Below are 15,230 nucleotides of genomic sequence, written 5' to 3'. Positions count from 1 at the left end.
AGGGTTTGATTTAAAAAATTTCAACTGATAGATTGTAGTTGTACATACAGTAAAAATAACTACAATAAAGAAACCGACTTCAAAAACAGCTGGAAAAGTAAAATATAAAAAAGATTTGATATTATTAATTACTTAATATTATTTAGATGTGCTATTTATTATACAGGTTTGATATCGGCGCTAAAACAAAGCACTAAATCTGTGACTCAATGACAACAATACAATAAACAGCACAACAGTAGTCCGAGTAGGAGGAGGATCGAGGCAGAATGAGTAAATAAAGATAAAAGATACTAATATTTCGAAGATACGGTTGAATTTAAGAACACAATATATTTTTGTTTACTTCAGTTCAGCCAATTGCCGTATATTATAGGACGATATTAGAATAGCTCCCGTATAAATCGTATTTTTAATGCCTTTAAATACTTAAATGAATGTTTTCTTAATAAAAAGGTTTAAAGTAAATGAAAGGATTTTTTTTTACATTTAGCGCCTAGAAATGACTGAAAATACACAAACTAGTGCTTTTTTTGCTGTTGGTATACTACCTTTTCGAAAATTGAGTTGGTAACACTGAACATTATCGTCCGATAGTTCACGGGAATATCGGTGTTGGCTTCGATATCCGATATCGGACCGGACAATGTGAAAGACAGGTACCTAAATCATACATTTTACTTAGCCTCCGATATCGGATGTCGGCTATCGGCGTCCGATATCCGATATCGGACCGGACAATGTGAAAACGCTCTAAGAGTATATTAATATCACATACTTTAGATATTACTTATAAGCTTCTTGGATATAAGCTTCTTGACTCTAGCTCTAGTTTTCACAGAACAGTAAAAACAAAGTTTGTTTTTAGTGTTCTGTGATTGTTGTCATTGAGAATTTTTTTTCAATATTTATAAAAAGTATTTTAGATATCTGTGAAAAACCATTATTGTAAAAATTTCATTGTCATTTGTCAAAGTCACAGATCTAGCGTCAAAGTTGAAGTTTTGTGGTTGTGACGGTTTCGATACAGTGCTTGTTTGAAAGTGATTTTTTTGGTGGATTATATGTTTAGTCTTGAATTTAATTCATATCTGTGAATTTATTCAAAAACTTACCATTCCGAAAACTATGTTTGCAAATTTTTTTGTAAATTAAAGTGAAATATATTTATTATTCTATAGGATACCGAAGTTCTGTTTCATCATTCATGTGCCGCTACTAACCTATAAGATTTTATATTTTACACAAGATTTCCATTGATAATATATAACCATGTTTGGTGGAAATAATCCTAACAAAGACCTGGAGGTTGCTTCGCCACCGGACGATACAGTGTCTGCATTGGAGTTCTCTCCCCCATCAGTGCCACAAACATTTCTGGCCGCCGGTAGTTGGGACTGCCAGGTATACAGGGTGTAATCGTTAAGTGTACACAGGCGATTATTCCGTAATTATTACAGATATCAAAAAACTTTAAACTGATATCGAAAATACTTAACCTAATGAGTAAAATGGCCAAAATAAATTTTTAAAAATAAAACGAGAAATATCCAAAAAATTAACTTTAAGCCCCCCCATACATTTAGTATGAGTTATGAATATCCCATGTACATTTAATATGAAAGATTTTAGCTTTTTCTTTCTTTTTTTGGTTTTCTACTTTAATTAAGTACTTCGCAAATTTGAACGGAAGTTCATTTAGAAACTGTAAATAGAGTTCCTTTGCATTTGAATTGCACTGAAGACGTAATTTCGAAAATCTGCTATGAATACAAAATGTATGGGAAATAAAATGTATGGGAGGGTTTAAAGTTATTTTTTTAGATATTTCTCGTTTTATTTAAAAAAAAAAAAATATTATGGCCATTTTACTCATTAGGTTAAGTACTTTCGATATCAGTTTAAAGTTTTTTGATATCTGCAATAGTTACGGAATAATCGCTTGTGCACACTTAACAATTACACCCCGTATACAATTTTTGCCCCCTCTGTGTTCAGACTACAGTTTTTATAAACTAAACATACAGTGCAATAAACAGTTTATTATTTCGCAACTTCCTCTACATTACATTACATTCTAAGAATCACCACCACAATGAATAAATCACCACCTTTTCTTAAATTTCTCATTGATTGAAGACAGCTATTTTGTATTTTTGAGTATTTATATTGTGTTTCACTTTAGGTGAGATGCTGGGAGGTGGAGCAGTCAGGCAAAACTGTCCCCAAGGCAGCTCAGAGCATGACCGGCCCTATATTAGATATAGCTTGGCATGATGTAAGTAATCATTTTAATTTATATAAACTGAGACTGGAAAGTCACTACAATAGAAACTTAAGATACTGGAAAATCTAGATGAATGTATGAAGAAATTTCACATGCTAAATAAGTTAACCAATGACATTTCCCTCACTCTGTATATCTATGTATTATAACATTTTTGTAAATCTGCGCATGAATAAATTCAAAAACATTGTAATTGTATGATGTATTCTGAATAATTGGGTAGTCTACTCTCAACTGTAATTGTATAGTTCAACTTGGATCTCTACAATATCTACTTTCATTCAATAAAATATTGTTATTATTTTTTTCCACATAATGATTAATATAACATGTTATTATTATCAATAATTTTAGGATGGCTCTAAAATATTCATGGCATCAACAGACAAAAGTGTGAAGTGCTGGGATTTGGCGTCCAATGCTGCTGTCCAGGTATGCTTTATAATCTTTAGTTCTATGAACTTATAGTTTTCAATCTATTTTACGAAAAAAAATTTATCCTTATCAATCATTAAAAACATTGTGATGCGAATATTTAATTTTTAAAGATTTGCATGGTAACTGTGTTCAGGTGGCGGCACACGACGCGCCGGTCAAGACGTGCCACTGGATCAAGGCGCCGAGCTACACCTGCCTCATGACTGCCTCCTGGGATAAGACGCTTAAGGTATCATGCACCATCCCCATCATTCATTGATTCATATTATAATGATTTCTTTAAATATTTATGTGATTGTATTATTACAGTTTTGGGACACGCGCAGTTCAGTTCCAATCATGACAATCAATTTATCAGAGCGTTGCTATTGTGCAGATGTGGTAAGTAAAGTTAACATTGTATGTATGTAATAGTAATTTATTTATTTTCTTCTATAGAGCAATTTCAATCATCAAAACTATTTAAAATTTGCTCAATATTAGGAATTTTTGTTCTCTTTTGTTCTTTATTGAATTTAATGTGTTATTTCTAGCCATTCTAATAATATTTTAGAAACTAGAACTCATTTCATATAGTACAACAAGCATTCCCATAAAATATAATAAAGAATGTCGTCGTCGGCGATGTAACTATTGTGTGTGATCTGTGCAGGACTATCCGATGGCGGCTGTCGGGCTGGCGGACCGCGGCATCTGCCTGTACTCGCTGGAGGGTAAGCCGGCCGAGGTGAAGCGCGTGGAGTCGCCGCTCAAGTACCAGCACCGCTGCCTCGCCATCTTCCGCGACAAGAAGAGCAAGGCGCCCGCCGGCTTCGCGCTCGGCTCGGTGGAGGGCCGCGTGGCCATCCAGTACGTGAACCCGGCCAACCCCAAGGACAACTTCACGTTCAAGTGCCACCGCTCGGCCGGCACCACGGGCGGCTACCAGGATATCTACGCGGTGAACGACATCGCCTTCCACCCCGTGCACGGCACGCTGGCCACCGTGGGCTCCGACGGCTCCTTCTCCTTCTGGGACAAGGACGCGCGCACCAAGCTCAAGTCCTTCGAGGCGCTGGAGCAGCCGCTCACTAAGTGCGCCTTTAACCACACCGGCCAGATCTTCGCCTACGCCATGGGCTACGACTGGTCCAAGGTACGCTCCCGGCATATCCTATTGTTATTAATGTTATTTGATATACTTGTATTTCAAATACAAATTACCTACTTTGTATTAACTATTTATTAAGCCACAATGTATAATTTTATTTAATCTATCTTTCGCAATCATAGGAAAAAATTATTTAAAAGCAGATTTGGGTTCAAGGTATTTACACGATGACAATCAATATTAAGTTATGTAGACTAAAATTATTGCCAACTTATATATACAACTGATGAAATGTAGACCTAAGATTTGCAATTTATTTCGATTTTACGAAGTGTAATTTATAAAATCATATTTATACTATTCCTTAATGCTTTCCAGGGCCATGAGCATTACAACCCCGCCAAAAAGAACTTCATCTACCTGCGACCGTGCTTCGAGGACCTCAAGCCGCGCTCCACGTGAGCCAGCTTTGTATATCGTGTGCCATGAACTGACTGAAGTGGGAACTGTGCTTGTGTTCAAATTTATCATTGAATGGCGAAGCCACCCAAAAGTATACGTATTAATTACTATATAATACTTAGTCTAATATTCCTTATGGTTAAGGCTAAATCTGACATTGATCGTATTGGACTAATTGTGTGTGTCAGTGAAATTGTGAATACCTTTGTCTTATACTTTTTTGTATAACCTATGATAGTATAGGTTTTAATGTAAATCTTGTGGAAAAATAAAGAAATAAAGTTGCAAATTTATTTTTATTTAACTAATAAACCTGAAAGTACACAAACTAATGTTCAGCGTGGCCATGGCCGTGTTGGTCTCCACCAGTTAGCTTGTCATAGGCGAGGGTGGCAACGGTGAGGCCAATGCCGATAGGCAGACCACGGAAGAACAGTTTGCGGGCCTTGTACCAACGAGTGCCGAAGCCAGGGTGATACCTCCAAGCTTCATTCCTAGAAACCACAAAATATTGTCTTACAAAGTTGTTAACATAAAAAATACATTTTAACAATATTGTGTTTATGTAATTGACAACAATGATAATAATTATAGTTATAAAAATAAATGTATATTAGAATAAACCCATTTAAAGCATTTTCAAAGTTTGGTGGGCAAATTTGATATGGCAATAATAAGCCAACACCATAATGTTCAAGGAAAGCAAGAATGTCAGAGAAAATTGCTGCATTCACCGTACACTATTTCCTTTCAATATTTAATGGAAACCAAGTTTTCTAATCAGTTTTTATCTTTTCTTTGTTATTTGCTACCTTATCCATGGATCCTTTAAGCCTCTTTTGGCGAGTTCTTTTTCCACTTCCTCTAGCTCTGGGATTCCCTTAATCTGGAACTGCGAGTAATGAGGAATGGTGTACGGGGGTCCGTGACCGTGATCGTGGCCACCCATATCTGTAAATTTGAGAAAGTTCTCAACAAAAAGTATAAACAACAATACAGTCATAACAGAATATCCTAACCTAATAATGTTATATAATTTCAATATTCAAATAATAGCATCAATGAAGGAAAAAATATACAAACGCACATAGCACATTATGTAAGTACTTACTTAACTATATAATATTTATAGCTAAAATACAAGTGTTCTTCTAAGTAATTACCTATTTGATTTTTAATTATAGAAGAAAAGTACCTAGGTACCTACTTCTCGTTTCAGATTCGATTTGAAGTTGACATTATTCTGAGTTGTGACATTGACATTACTGACAATATTAATTGAATTGACGTAGGAATAGTCATGCCTGTAAAATAACCGATTATTCTTTAATAAAATACCGGTTAGATTGCTTTAAAATCAATTTCATTTAAATGTTGCTTTTGGATCGATTCGGCATATCGCTTCACTTGTAAGTTTTGCAATGCAAATTAAATAGCAACCTTAGCGCGTTAAATTTGAGTTAACTTAAAATTTAAGTTAATACTAGCTTTCCGTCCGCCGCTTTGCCCGCGATTTCAAAGAAAAATCCACAGTTCCCGTTCCCACGGGATTTTCGGGATAAAACCTATCCTATGTGTTAATCCAAGTTGTGCTAAATTTCATTGTAATCGGTTCAGTAGTATTTGCGTCAAAGAGTAACAAACACACACATGATACACATCCATCCTCGCAAACTTTCGCATTTATAATATTAGTAGAATGTATACCACTTACTAGTAATATTAATATTAGACAAACGATTAATTAGCCAATTTCGTCTTATATTAGAAAGGTTACCTTCTAGGGAAGCGCGCTCCATCTTAGGCCACATCTCAGCTTACCATCAGGCGAGATCGTGATTCGTGGTCAAGCGCTTCCCTATCACACAATAAAAAAAAAATGATTTTAATTATAATAAAAGTTTTCGACCTAACGGTCTAACCTACAATGCACAAAACTATTATATTGGGATAACAGTTTTATTTCACTTCTAAAGCTAATTTTGACTCAAAATAATACAATGCCGGTGAATAAATTAGAAATTCAATTTTAGTTTTAAATTAGAACAAACAGGCACCCATAATCGATAAACACGAATCGAATCTCTTTATATTAAGTAGAAGGTGCATGCCTAGCTTGTTATTGTGCTTTCAGGCAGCTTACCGCTTCCTTGACTCTTGTATCGGGCGCAGAGACGGTCATAATATAATATACTCTATGGAGACGGTCTTTATTTATTAATTGTGCCGGTCATGTGTGATTAAAATGAATAATTTATTGCGAATAAGGATTGTTGTGTTAATGTGATTATATCGCACAAAAGAAAACTGTATCAAATTTAAAATAATAGATTTTAAATAGATAGGGAAAGCTTTATAGATTTACTGTGGTTTATTCAAATCTATTTCTTAATAGGTTTGACGAGTGCGGCACAATGTTTAAAGTGAAGCTATTATAGATTCGAACTTCGAAGATATGCAACCGTCCCTTGGGATGGCAAGCCCACTGCTTGCTGTTCTTATATTAGCGGCTTCGGCGTTCGCTTCGAGCCCAATACTACCCGGTATGCCCTATTTTAATACATAAATAAATATATTATAGACAAAAAAAATAACTCCTGTCCTTCCATACTTTCGATAAAACATATCTAACAGCACAAGTATGTTACATATTTTTTACCAAAATCTCCTATCTAATATACCTATTCTAAATTATTGTATTAATTTGTTTATTTTCAATTTATCTGTATAGACCAGTACCAATATATTTCCTTGCTGTATATCTTTACTTTGACTAACATGATAAAATTATTTATAGCACCTAAAGCTTTGTTTTTTTCCTGTTCTCTCAAAAATTATCCTGCATGTCTGTTAATGCTTTACCCACTTCAGATGATGATCCCGGTGGTTCTGCATAATTTTAAACAAGTGTCATTAAAATAACTTTTTGATAAATGATAATATCATTGAATAAATGGTGAGAAGATAGGTAATATGTTTTACTTCTGATACTCTTATTAATCATATGTATGGTTAGTTGCTATAAATATTGATATCTATAATTGACTGTCTATGAATAAAAAATGAAGTTAAATAAATCTGGTTTCATTCGGTAAAATTATATTTTAAATTAAAGTTCCTGATGATCTGTTTGAAATATATAAAAAAACACCAGTGTAGCACAGAGAAATGACCATATGTCAATAAAATTATGTAGATTCAGTAAATTTAAGCAGTTATTAATAACAATGAATCTCCAATCTAGACATTACACTGACTTCACACTTAATATTTTATAGAGCATAATTATTTATCTTAATATATACAAATCTCGTGTCACAATGTTTGTCCTCAATGGACTCCTAAACCACTAAACAGATTATAATAAAATTCGCACACCATGTGCAGTTCGATCCAACTTGAGAGATAGGATAGTTTAAACATGTAGGTACCACGGGCGAAGCCGGGGCGGACCACTAGTATTTTATAACTATCTTACACAAATAGTTGTAGGTATCATTTACTAATAGTTTACATCTAGCTCTTCTGATGACAATAGTGTGAAGTCCCGTGTCCCCGTAGTGGGGTAAGGGGCAGATGCACTATGCATACATCTGTTCGATTCACTTCATAACTGATAGATTTTCTTTAGGGACAAGAAGGTGATAAGCCTTCTGTATCCTACCAGACCGAGACATATATTTTTTTCTTCGTCTCCACCGGGAATCAAACCCAGGACCCCTTGGTTCTACGCTCACGCGTCAACCATTGTAACTACCAAGGAGGCGGTCTGATGACAATAATAACTACTAAATTATATTCGTATATGTGATCATACTTATAATTCATATTCATTACTGTTTGATCTTGATATATAAGTCCCCTATATGTTACTAGAGACCACTATACTAGGGAGTGATTCACAGCAATTTTGTAAGAACTCAACATTGTATAGGGTAGTTAGAGCTCTGGCTGAAGTTACGAGTCAAGAAATAAAGTCAACAATGGTTTTAGTCTATATGTCTCCATTTCCTACTAAAATATAAATTATGATATTTTATGCAGTTGAAATCATTACAAGGAAGGTATTTAGATACTCTATACAAAAATAAAAAATGTGAATGTGTAAATGTTCATCATTAGGGAAAGAAAGAACTTATAAGAAGAAAGAAAGAAAGAAAGAAAGAAAAAAAGCTTTATTGCCAACAAAAACTTAGATTATCTTAACTCAAAAAGTAAACATACTTTGAAAGCTCTTTTTTAAATTATAACTGGAAAAGGTGAAATAGGTTCCAGTAAGCGATAAATATATCAATAGAATTATCATCCCTTGCATATTATAACAGCCTTAATACTCAATGTAAGACAAAGGAGAATGGCGAACTCCCATAGGACTTTGGGCCTGATCGTTACACTGATGATTTATGTGGGGTTAAATAGATAAAAATATACAGATTCTATAAATATAACAATTAAAGATCTGTTCTATGGGATAGCAGAGATATTGAGCATGTAACGTCACAAAAATTGAGGTTAGGTTTGCTCGAGTTCAATGAATAGCTTTGTTTCTTTCTAAGTAGAGGTAAGTTTATATCCTATAATATACATTATTTAGATAAAGAGTGTAACAGAAGAACAGTTAGGTAATAGAGATATTGGATCGAACTTTTATTCTTTTAGAGTACCTACCAAAACATCGTAGGTACTTATATATAAAATAAAACACGTTTTTTCATAAATCGTTTATTCATCATTATCATCATAAACAATTAACACATCATCCAGAAACTGTGCTGGCGGCATTAAATCTGGTTGATACCTTGCCCAGCTAAGGTACCATATTATGGACATAACGTGACAGCAGCAACTCACAGTTATTCTTCCTACTAAACAATAATTACAATAATAAACTGTTATTGCTTCCCTTCCTATGAGAGCACTGTCGACTAAAATATAAGTAAAATAAGTTTTACTACTTCTATGCCTGGATTGAATGCGACCTCTTAAAAGCCATGTAGTACTTGAGTCGACAGTGCTCTCTGTAGGTCGCTGTCTGATTCACGGCACACTTCTATAACATATTTGCCATCGTTTCTTATGTGCTCACCATAATAGGACCTTGCTTGCTTAATTTGATATGAACCTAAGGAAACCAACTGCATTGTCATCTTCATGATTTTCAATCCTCAAAGAATCATTTGCAAGTTTCCAGCATGCATCACATATGTGATCAGAGTGAGTGATCTACAAATAAAGAATTAATATTACAATTGGACAAAAGAAAGTGAACATATTATATAAATCTCGTGTCACAATGTTTGTCCTCAATGGACTCCTAAACAACTTAACCGATTATAATAAAATTCGCACGCCATGTGGAGTTCGATCCAACTTGAGAGATAGGATAGTTTAAACATGTAGGTACCACGGGCGAAGCCGGGGTGGACCGCTAGTATATATATAAAACAATGTGTGTTTACATTTTTGTTTGATTTCAATAGCTAGATAATACTAAATACCTTAGATAATACTGATCCACTAACCGTTAGAGGAGCAGCCCACCCTTGTATAATTGATAATATTGCGTTATCTTGTAACAAATGCATACGTGTATAGCATTGTTACGATTAGCATTAATACCACAGTTGATGCAGTTCATATTTGTAAATGAAAAATCGGATGCAAAGTCGGTGTCCAGGTAGAGTAGCAGTAGTGAGTCGTAAAGGCAGGTAATCAAAGTCCGGTGTGCAAGCGTTGGTTGGTAGTAATAACAGAGATCGTCAGTGTCCGTAATACGTAGCGAAAGTCGATAAAGATGAAGAAAATAAGTTAACCACAAGCACAAAGTCGAATGTAACGTAACGAAAAACCTCAATCAAATGTCAAAAGTCAAACGACAAACATGACATTGTAATTAAAACTGAAGCGGCCAGCTACATTTCAGAAATATTCTTACAAAGCGCCATGAGTAAAAATGTATAGAATTACGGATTACCTAAATAAATAGCGTGCTAAAAAGTTAAAAATAAAATATGTAACGCAGTTAACTTGTATTTCTGATTCATAAAGCATTTGAATTTTGTATAAAACTAAAAATGAAAATAAATATTCATTCGTTTTAATTGATATATCGACTATTTTACTCCTGACAGCACTGACAATCTCTGCTTGATAAGACCGGTAGTCATAGAAATCTAAATAACAATGCCGTTAGTGAACACATTATCTTTTTTTTCAAACATTTGTTTTCCCATAGAATCAGAAGTCAATATTTTACCAAGAATTATTAAAAATAACATAATGAATTTTAAATTTATTATCATTTCTGTAAGGCCTTACTTATGTTAGGCCCAGTTTCGCCATTCTCCTTTCAGTTCCTAAAATAAGGCGGAAATTGAATGCAGTTTAATTATCTGCTCCGCACGGTTTCACCCGCGTGGCTCCGCTCCTGTTGGTCTTAGCGTGGTGATATATACATATAGCCTATAGCCTTCCTCAATAAATGAGCTATCTAACACTGAAATAATTTTTCAAATCGGACCAGTAGTTCCCGAGATTAGCGCGTTCAAACAAACAAACAAACTCTTTAGCTTTATAATATTAGTAACTATAGATTTAATTTTACATCAATAAAAAAGAAACCACATAAAGCGCCAGAAAAAGCCCTCTCTTTATATACCGATTTCGATGATCGCTGAAGGACGCATAGAGGCGAAAGAAGGCGTCTGCTCGTAATTAGACAAAAACCGGGCAACACGCTTGCGGCTAGCGGGAACCTGAACCATCGCGCGACCGGTCCCGTGCGCTGGCCGCTGCGCGCCCGACGCGACGCTCGACCTATCATCATTTTGCAAGCTTTGCAATTTTATTTCAAAGCGGGATTGTGGATTTTATTTTATGGGAAATCATCATCATAGAATATTAGCTTAGCCTGTTTCTGGATTTTCATTGATAAATCTATCATTCATAATTAGTGTAAGTTTATTTAAAAAAAATCAGACCAAATGATTGGTAACTAAATATAAATGAAGAAAAAAAAAATAATGAATGCATTTTTGCGCAAACATGTACACATACAACTTATCAATCATGTAGGTAGGTATGTATTGGTTTTTATACTCGTTAATAAAATAAACGATTACGTTGACAACGCACACTTTGAATAATAATTGCATGTTTCTTATTGTTGATGTTAATTATCACCAATTTAAATGCTACATTAGATAACTCGAACGAATATAACTGCAAGGTCTTATACCACATATGTAGGTATGTACCTAGGATCAAATTCAGACTGTCCACTCACAGGTTCTCATACGTAGGCGTTATCGTCTTTTTTTCAAGTAGGTACGACGTTCAAAAATAACCACATTAGTACGACCTAGGAAGCCAAAAACCTGAATGCCAATGAGAGGTTGTTGGCCTCTATCTTAAGTCTAAACAATGAACTATCGTCCAATTCGGAATGATTTTCAAATTCAAAAGTAAGTAGGTATACAGGTATAACCAATAACATCAATAGTAAAATAGTTTGGAAAATCCAAAAGTGCACGCCTCATAATCTCATCCTTTACAATAAAATTGATTATTTATAAAGAGTACGTGACTATAAATATAAAAATGAAATAAAATAAAACATTTGGAAAAGTAAAGAAAGCGGTACCGTAATAATTGAGCTATTTTTCTTGTGGCCCCACCTAGATGTGAAACTGCGCAGGTTTAAGGGACTGACTACCAACTTATTTTTTTAAACCTTGGCTTATAGTATAAAGAATCGAGTTTATAATGGTGAATTTTGAGTACACTATAAAAAAAAAAGTCGATATTTTTTTTGTTTATTTAATAACAATTAAACCACATCGAATCAGACCCTGAAAAATGAAAGGGTTCTATTCCTGAGCATACTCAAGCGTAAGAGAAAAAAAAAGACTCGATTAGTAAAGTATTTCGGTCGCTATCGTGTTAACAAGAAAAAGGATCCGCACATACAGACACACGGACGTCCAAGACAGAACTTTTTTAAACTGTTTTTTAACTAGTTTAAATAACAAAAATGACATCAAAAATATCATGAACGTTAAAAATAGTGTTTTTTCTTAATATGTGTGTGTATGTATTATCTTACAAGTGCAATGTATGATACATAAAGACATTTTAAGTTTGAAAAATCAGATGTTTTGCGCGAAGTGACAGTAGTACCCACCTCAACGCTTCGCTTATGAGGCGTGCAATACCTCGTCTTGGTTTACCAGTTTGATATATTTTCCGAACAAAGGAAATGTAAAGAAGGCACAGGTACAAAGAAAACTTATCGGATCATCAAATGGTACCTATTGTGAGATAGACTACGTAGGTACCTAGCTCATTACTGCCTACTTAAAATATAGCAAAAAAGTTGCGTTGTAAGAATATTCTTTATAACATACAAATGTAATGTGTGTTGCAATAATAAACTCAAATAATTGAACCTTACTAGTCACTTATTACAAAATATGCTGTTGGTGTTTGGTATCGAAACAATAGAGATCACTCTCAGATATAATTTAAACGTGCTACCCCGGGTAGGCCCGTATAAATTGACCAACATATCGTCTGGGGCTCATTAAGGATGATTATTGATTATCCTTAGTGTTGCCCAAATGCAAGAACAAGACGAGACTTAGCCAGTCTTGGTCTTGGTCTTGCGCCAATACACCTGGTCTTGGTCTTGGTCTTGGTCTTGCGCCAATACACCTGGTCTTGGTCTTGGTCTTGGTCTTGCGCTCCCAGTCTTGGTCTTGGTCTTGGTCTTGCAGCAAGAGTCTTGCAAGTCTTGCAAGTCTTGCAATTACCTTTTAGTCTATTACTATTTATTAAAGTTTACTTTAAATCTTAGAAAAACGTATTAGAATTGGAACATTGTGAGCTTGAATTAACATAGCCATAGTAAAGATACTTGCGTGATCAGTATAATGTATTCATTTTCATTCTAAGCACTCTGAAACTTATTTATTCTTTGGAACACCTGTATTCTGTGTGTCTGTTGTGAACACTCTTAAAAAAATTCGAAATTATTTTGCATGAGTATACCTACGCCCTATGGCGGCAATCAAATAGTGTCAAATGTTATGATTTCGGCGTGGCGGCAACGATTGTTTTTCTTTGAGAAGTAAATACAAAACCTTAGATGCCGCATTATTAAAGTGCCGATGGTTAAAACATAACTATGCATGCACTCAGTTTGATTTTAATAGATATTTTTTTAATCGCTATGTATTAGTCGTAATGCGCATAGGTCCAGTTTTTCATATTCTTTGATACAGTTTTTTGCGTCTCATAGAATTCCTAAGCGTACCTACCTATTATACACCGAACTGTTACACCTAACTAACTAAGTGAAATAGCGCTAAGTCCTAGCTGCAAGACGCAAGAGTCTTGCAGGCTATGTCTTGTTCTTGCTCAAGTCTTGCAGGGTCAGTCTTGGTCTTTGTCTTGCTAAAAATACGCGGTCTTGTTCTTGGTCTTGGTCTTGCAAAAACGCAAGAACAAGACCAAGACTGCAAGACCAAGACTGAATTTGGGCAACACTAATTATCCTGACTCGGTTGAAAAGGAATCGTCCATCGGGATAAATCGCATTGTGAACGTACTGAAGAGCTCTCTGCAGAGTAGATTGAATTCAATTTTACGAATAGGAACAAACAAATTGACCGCCATGGAACTTTGATTATTTTAAAATCACGTAACGAATTAGCAATCTGTAGTTTATCAACAACGCAATGCCAATGAGATGTTCATGTTGTAACTATAATACATATGATTGATAGGTAGGTACCTAGTTAGATAATTATATTATCAAGGATATAGGTATTTTTGAAAACTGCAACATCATTAATTTGTAGAGATTTTAATCTCATCATCTTTCTATCCCACACCAATTATAATTGCTAAAGGGTTGAAATAAGATTTACTATTCGGTACACAATTACAAAGAAAGAAACATACAATTACTAATTTGATTTGAATTTGACACAGACATAGTTTATGATCCAGACAGGCTTCTTATCGGGATACATTGGAGTGCAGCGGGTTTATCGTTTATTATTCAGTTGTAGACTGATTGAGCTTTTTACACGCTTTTTATTACACGCTTTATATTAGCTTCACCTGTATGTTTGTATGTTTGTAACCGACTTCTTTGGGCGCGATTTTGACCCACTTTAAACGGCCAGATTTCGTTCAAACTTTGTAGATTTATTGAGGACCGATGACAATACACTAATTTGATAAAATTTTCTATTTTTTAGTTCGGTTTTCTATAAAAAGCGTGTCTTTTAGTTTTTTAAACTATTATTATTAATGATGATTGGTGTGAGAATTGAGATAAAGATCTCCTACCTAGTTAAAATACTTGTCCTCTAAAAGAATACTTTATACTACAGCTAAAAAGTAACATTACTCTTGCAAATGTGTAGTTTAAAACATGACTATCGTATTTATATTACTTTCCTCTTGATCACATCCATCACCTAACTTGAGAACTAATTTACCGATTTCTTACATAACTGTATTTTTATTTATAACACCTAATAAATATTTGTTAAAAACTATAGGATAGTAACCCCTTTAAAATTCGACTCTACAATAAAGTCTCAATAAGTGGAAGTTTCCTCGGGCGAGTAATGTCCTTATCGAGCGGTGATAAACAGAGGCGCTGTGTAATTGTATCGTATCTAGTTTGTAGATACTAGATATATGTGTAGGAGCTACTAAATAGGTCTTCCACTGACGAGTGGCAAACACGCGCAGTAAACATTTTTCAGTTACAAACACACGCACAGAAGAAATATTCAAATAGTAAATAGTAAGTAGGTCAAAAGTAGGTATAAAATTATGGCTAAAGTAAATATTATCTATTATTCCCGATTATTTTCTCCAATATAGCTTATTGCATTCTCATATTAGAAGTTGAACATTAAAATCAGTGGGGACCCT

At 34.5% G+C, this 15,230-nt stretch overlaps 3 protein-coding genes across 10 annotated transcripts in view; 2 read left to right on the top strand and 1 right to left on the bottom strand.

The window, feature by feature from the left end:
* The first annotated feature begins 1,004 nt into the window (after window positions 1-1,004).
* Window positions 1,005-4,566, top strand: LOC123701879 (protein Rae1). 4 transcript variants are annotated; one of them, XM_045649468.1, is made up of 8 exons: window positions 1,024-1,043; window positions 1,182-1,404; window positions 2,186-2,278; window positions 2,642-2,719; window positions 2,859-2,954; window positions 3,035-3,106; window positions 3,378-3,860; window positions 4,194-4,566. In XM_045649468.1, exons 2-8 carry the CDS (start codon window positions 1,273-1,275, stop codon window positions 4,275-4,277), a joined length of 1,038 nt encoding a protein of 345 aa, XP_045505424.1. In that variant the 5' UTR covers window positions 1,024-1,043; window positions 1,182-1,272; the 3' UTR covers window positions 4,278-4,566. The 4 variants fall into 4 exon arrangements, with proteins under 4 accessions (XP_045505421.1, XP_045505424.1, XP_045505422.1 ...); XM_045649466.1 differs by having other exon boundaries at window positions 1,035-1,066; XM_045649469.1 differs by having other exon boundaries at window positions 1,038-1,055.
* LOC123701880 (NADH dehydrogenase [ubiquinone] 1 beta subcomplex subunit 3) lies at window positions 4,555-5,539 on the bottom strand. 5 transcript variants are annotated; one of them, XM_045649471.1, is made up of 3 exons: window positions 5,441-5,539; window positions 5,090-5,228; window positions 4,555-4,771 (listed from the first exon to the last, which is right to left on the bottom strand). In XM_045649471.1, exons 2-3 carry the CDS (start codon window positions 5,224-5,226, stop codon window positions 4,606-4,608), a joined length of 303 nt encoding a protein of 100 aa, XP_045505427.1. In that variant the 5' UTR covers window positions 5,227-5,228; window positions 5,441-5,539; the 3' UTR covers window positions 4,555-4,605. The 5 variants fall into 5 exon arrangements, with proteins under 5 accessions (XP_045505427.1, XP_045505428.1, XP_045505426.1 ...); XM_045649472.1 differs by having other exon boundaries at window positions 5,485-5,539; XM_045649470.1 differs by having other exon boundaries at window positions 5,389-5,525.
* Window positions 5,540-6,420: 881 nt separating this feature from the next.
* Window positions 6,421-15,230, top strand: part of LOC123701877 (prolow-density lipoprotein receptor-related protein 1) — a 102,296-nt gene continuing 93,486 nt past the window's right edge. The window contains exon 1 of the mRNA XM_045649464.1: window positions 6,421-6,820. Within this exon, the coding sequence (XP_045505420.1) occupies window positions 6,733-6,820 (88 nt within the window). The 5' untranslated portion in view covers window positions 6,421-6,732. The remainder of the gene's footprint in view (window positions 6,821-15,230) is intronic.

This window comes from Colias croceus, chromosome 22 (assembly GCF_905220415.1).
Source record: "Colias croceus chromosome 22, ilColCroc2.1".
NCBI lineage: Eukaryota > Metazoa > Arthropoda > Insecta > Lepidoptera > Pieridae > Colias > Colias croceus.
Note: the sequence above shows the minus strand (reverse complement) of the source record. Positions and strands in the feature narration are given on the sequence as shown.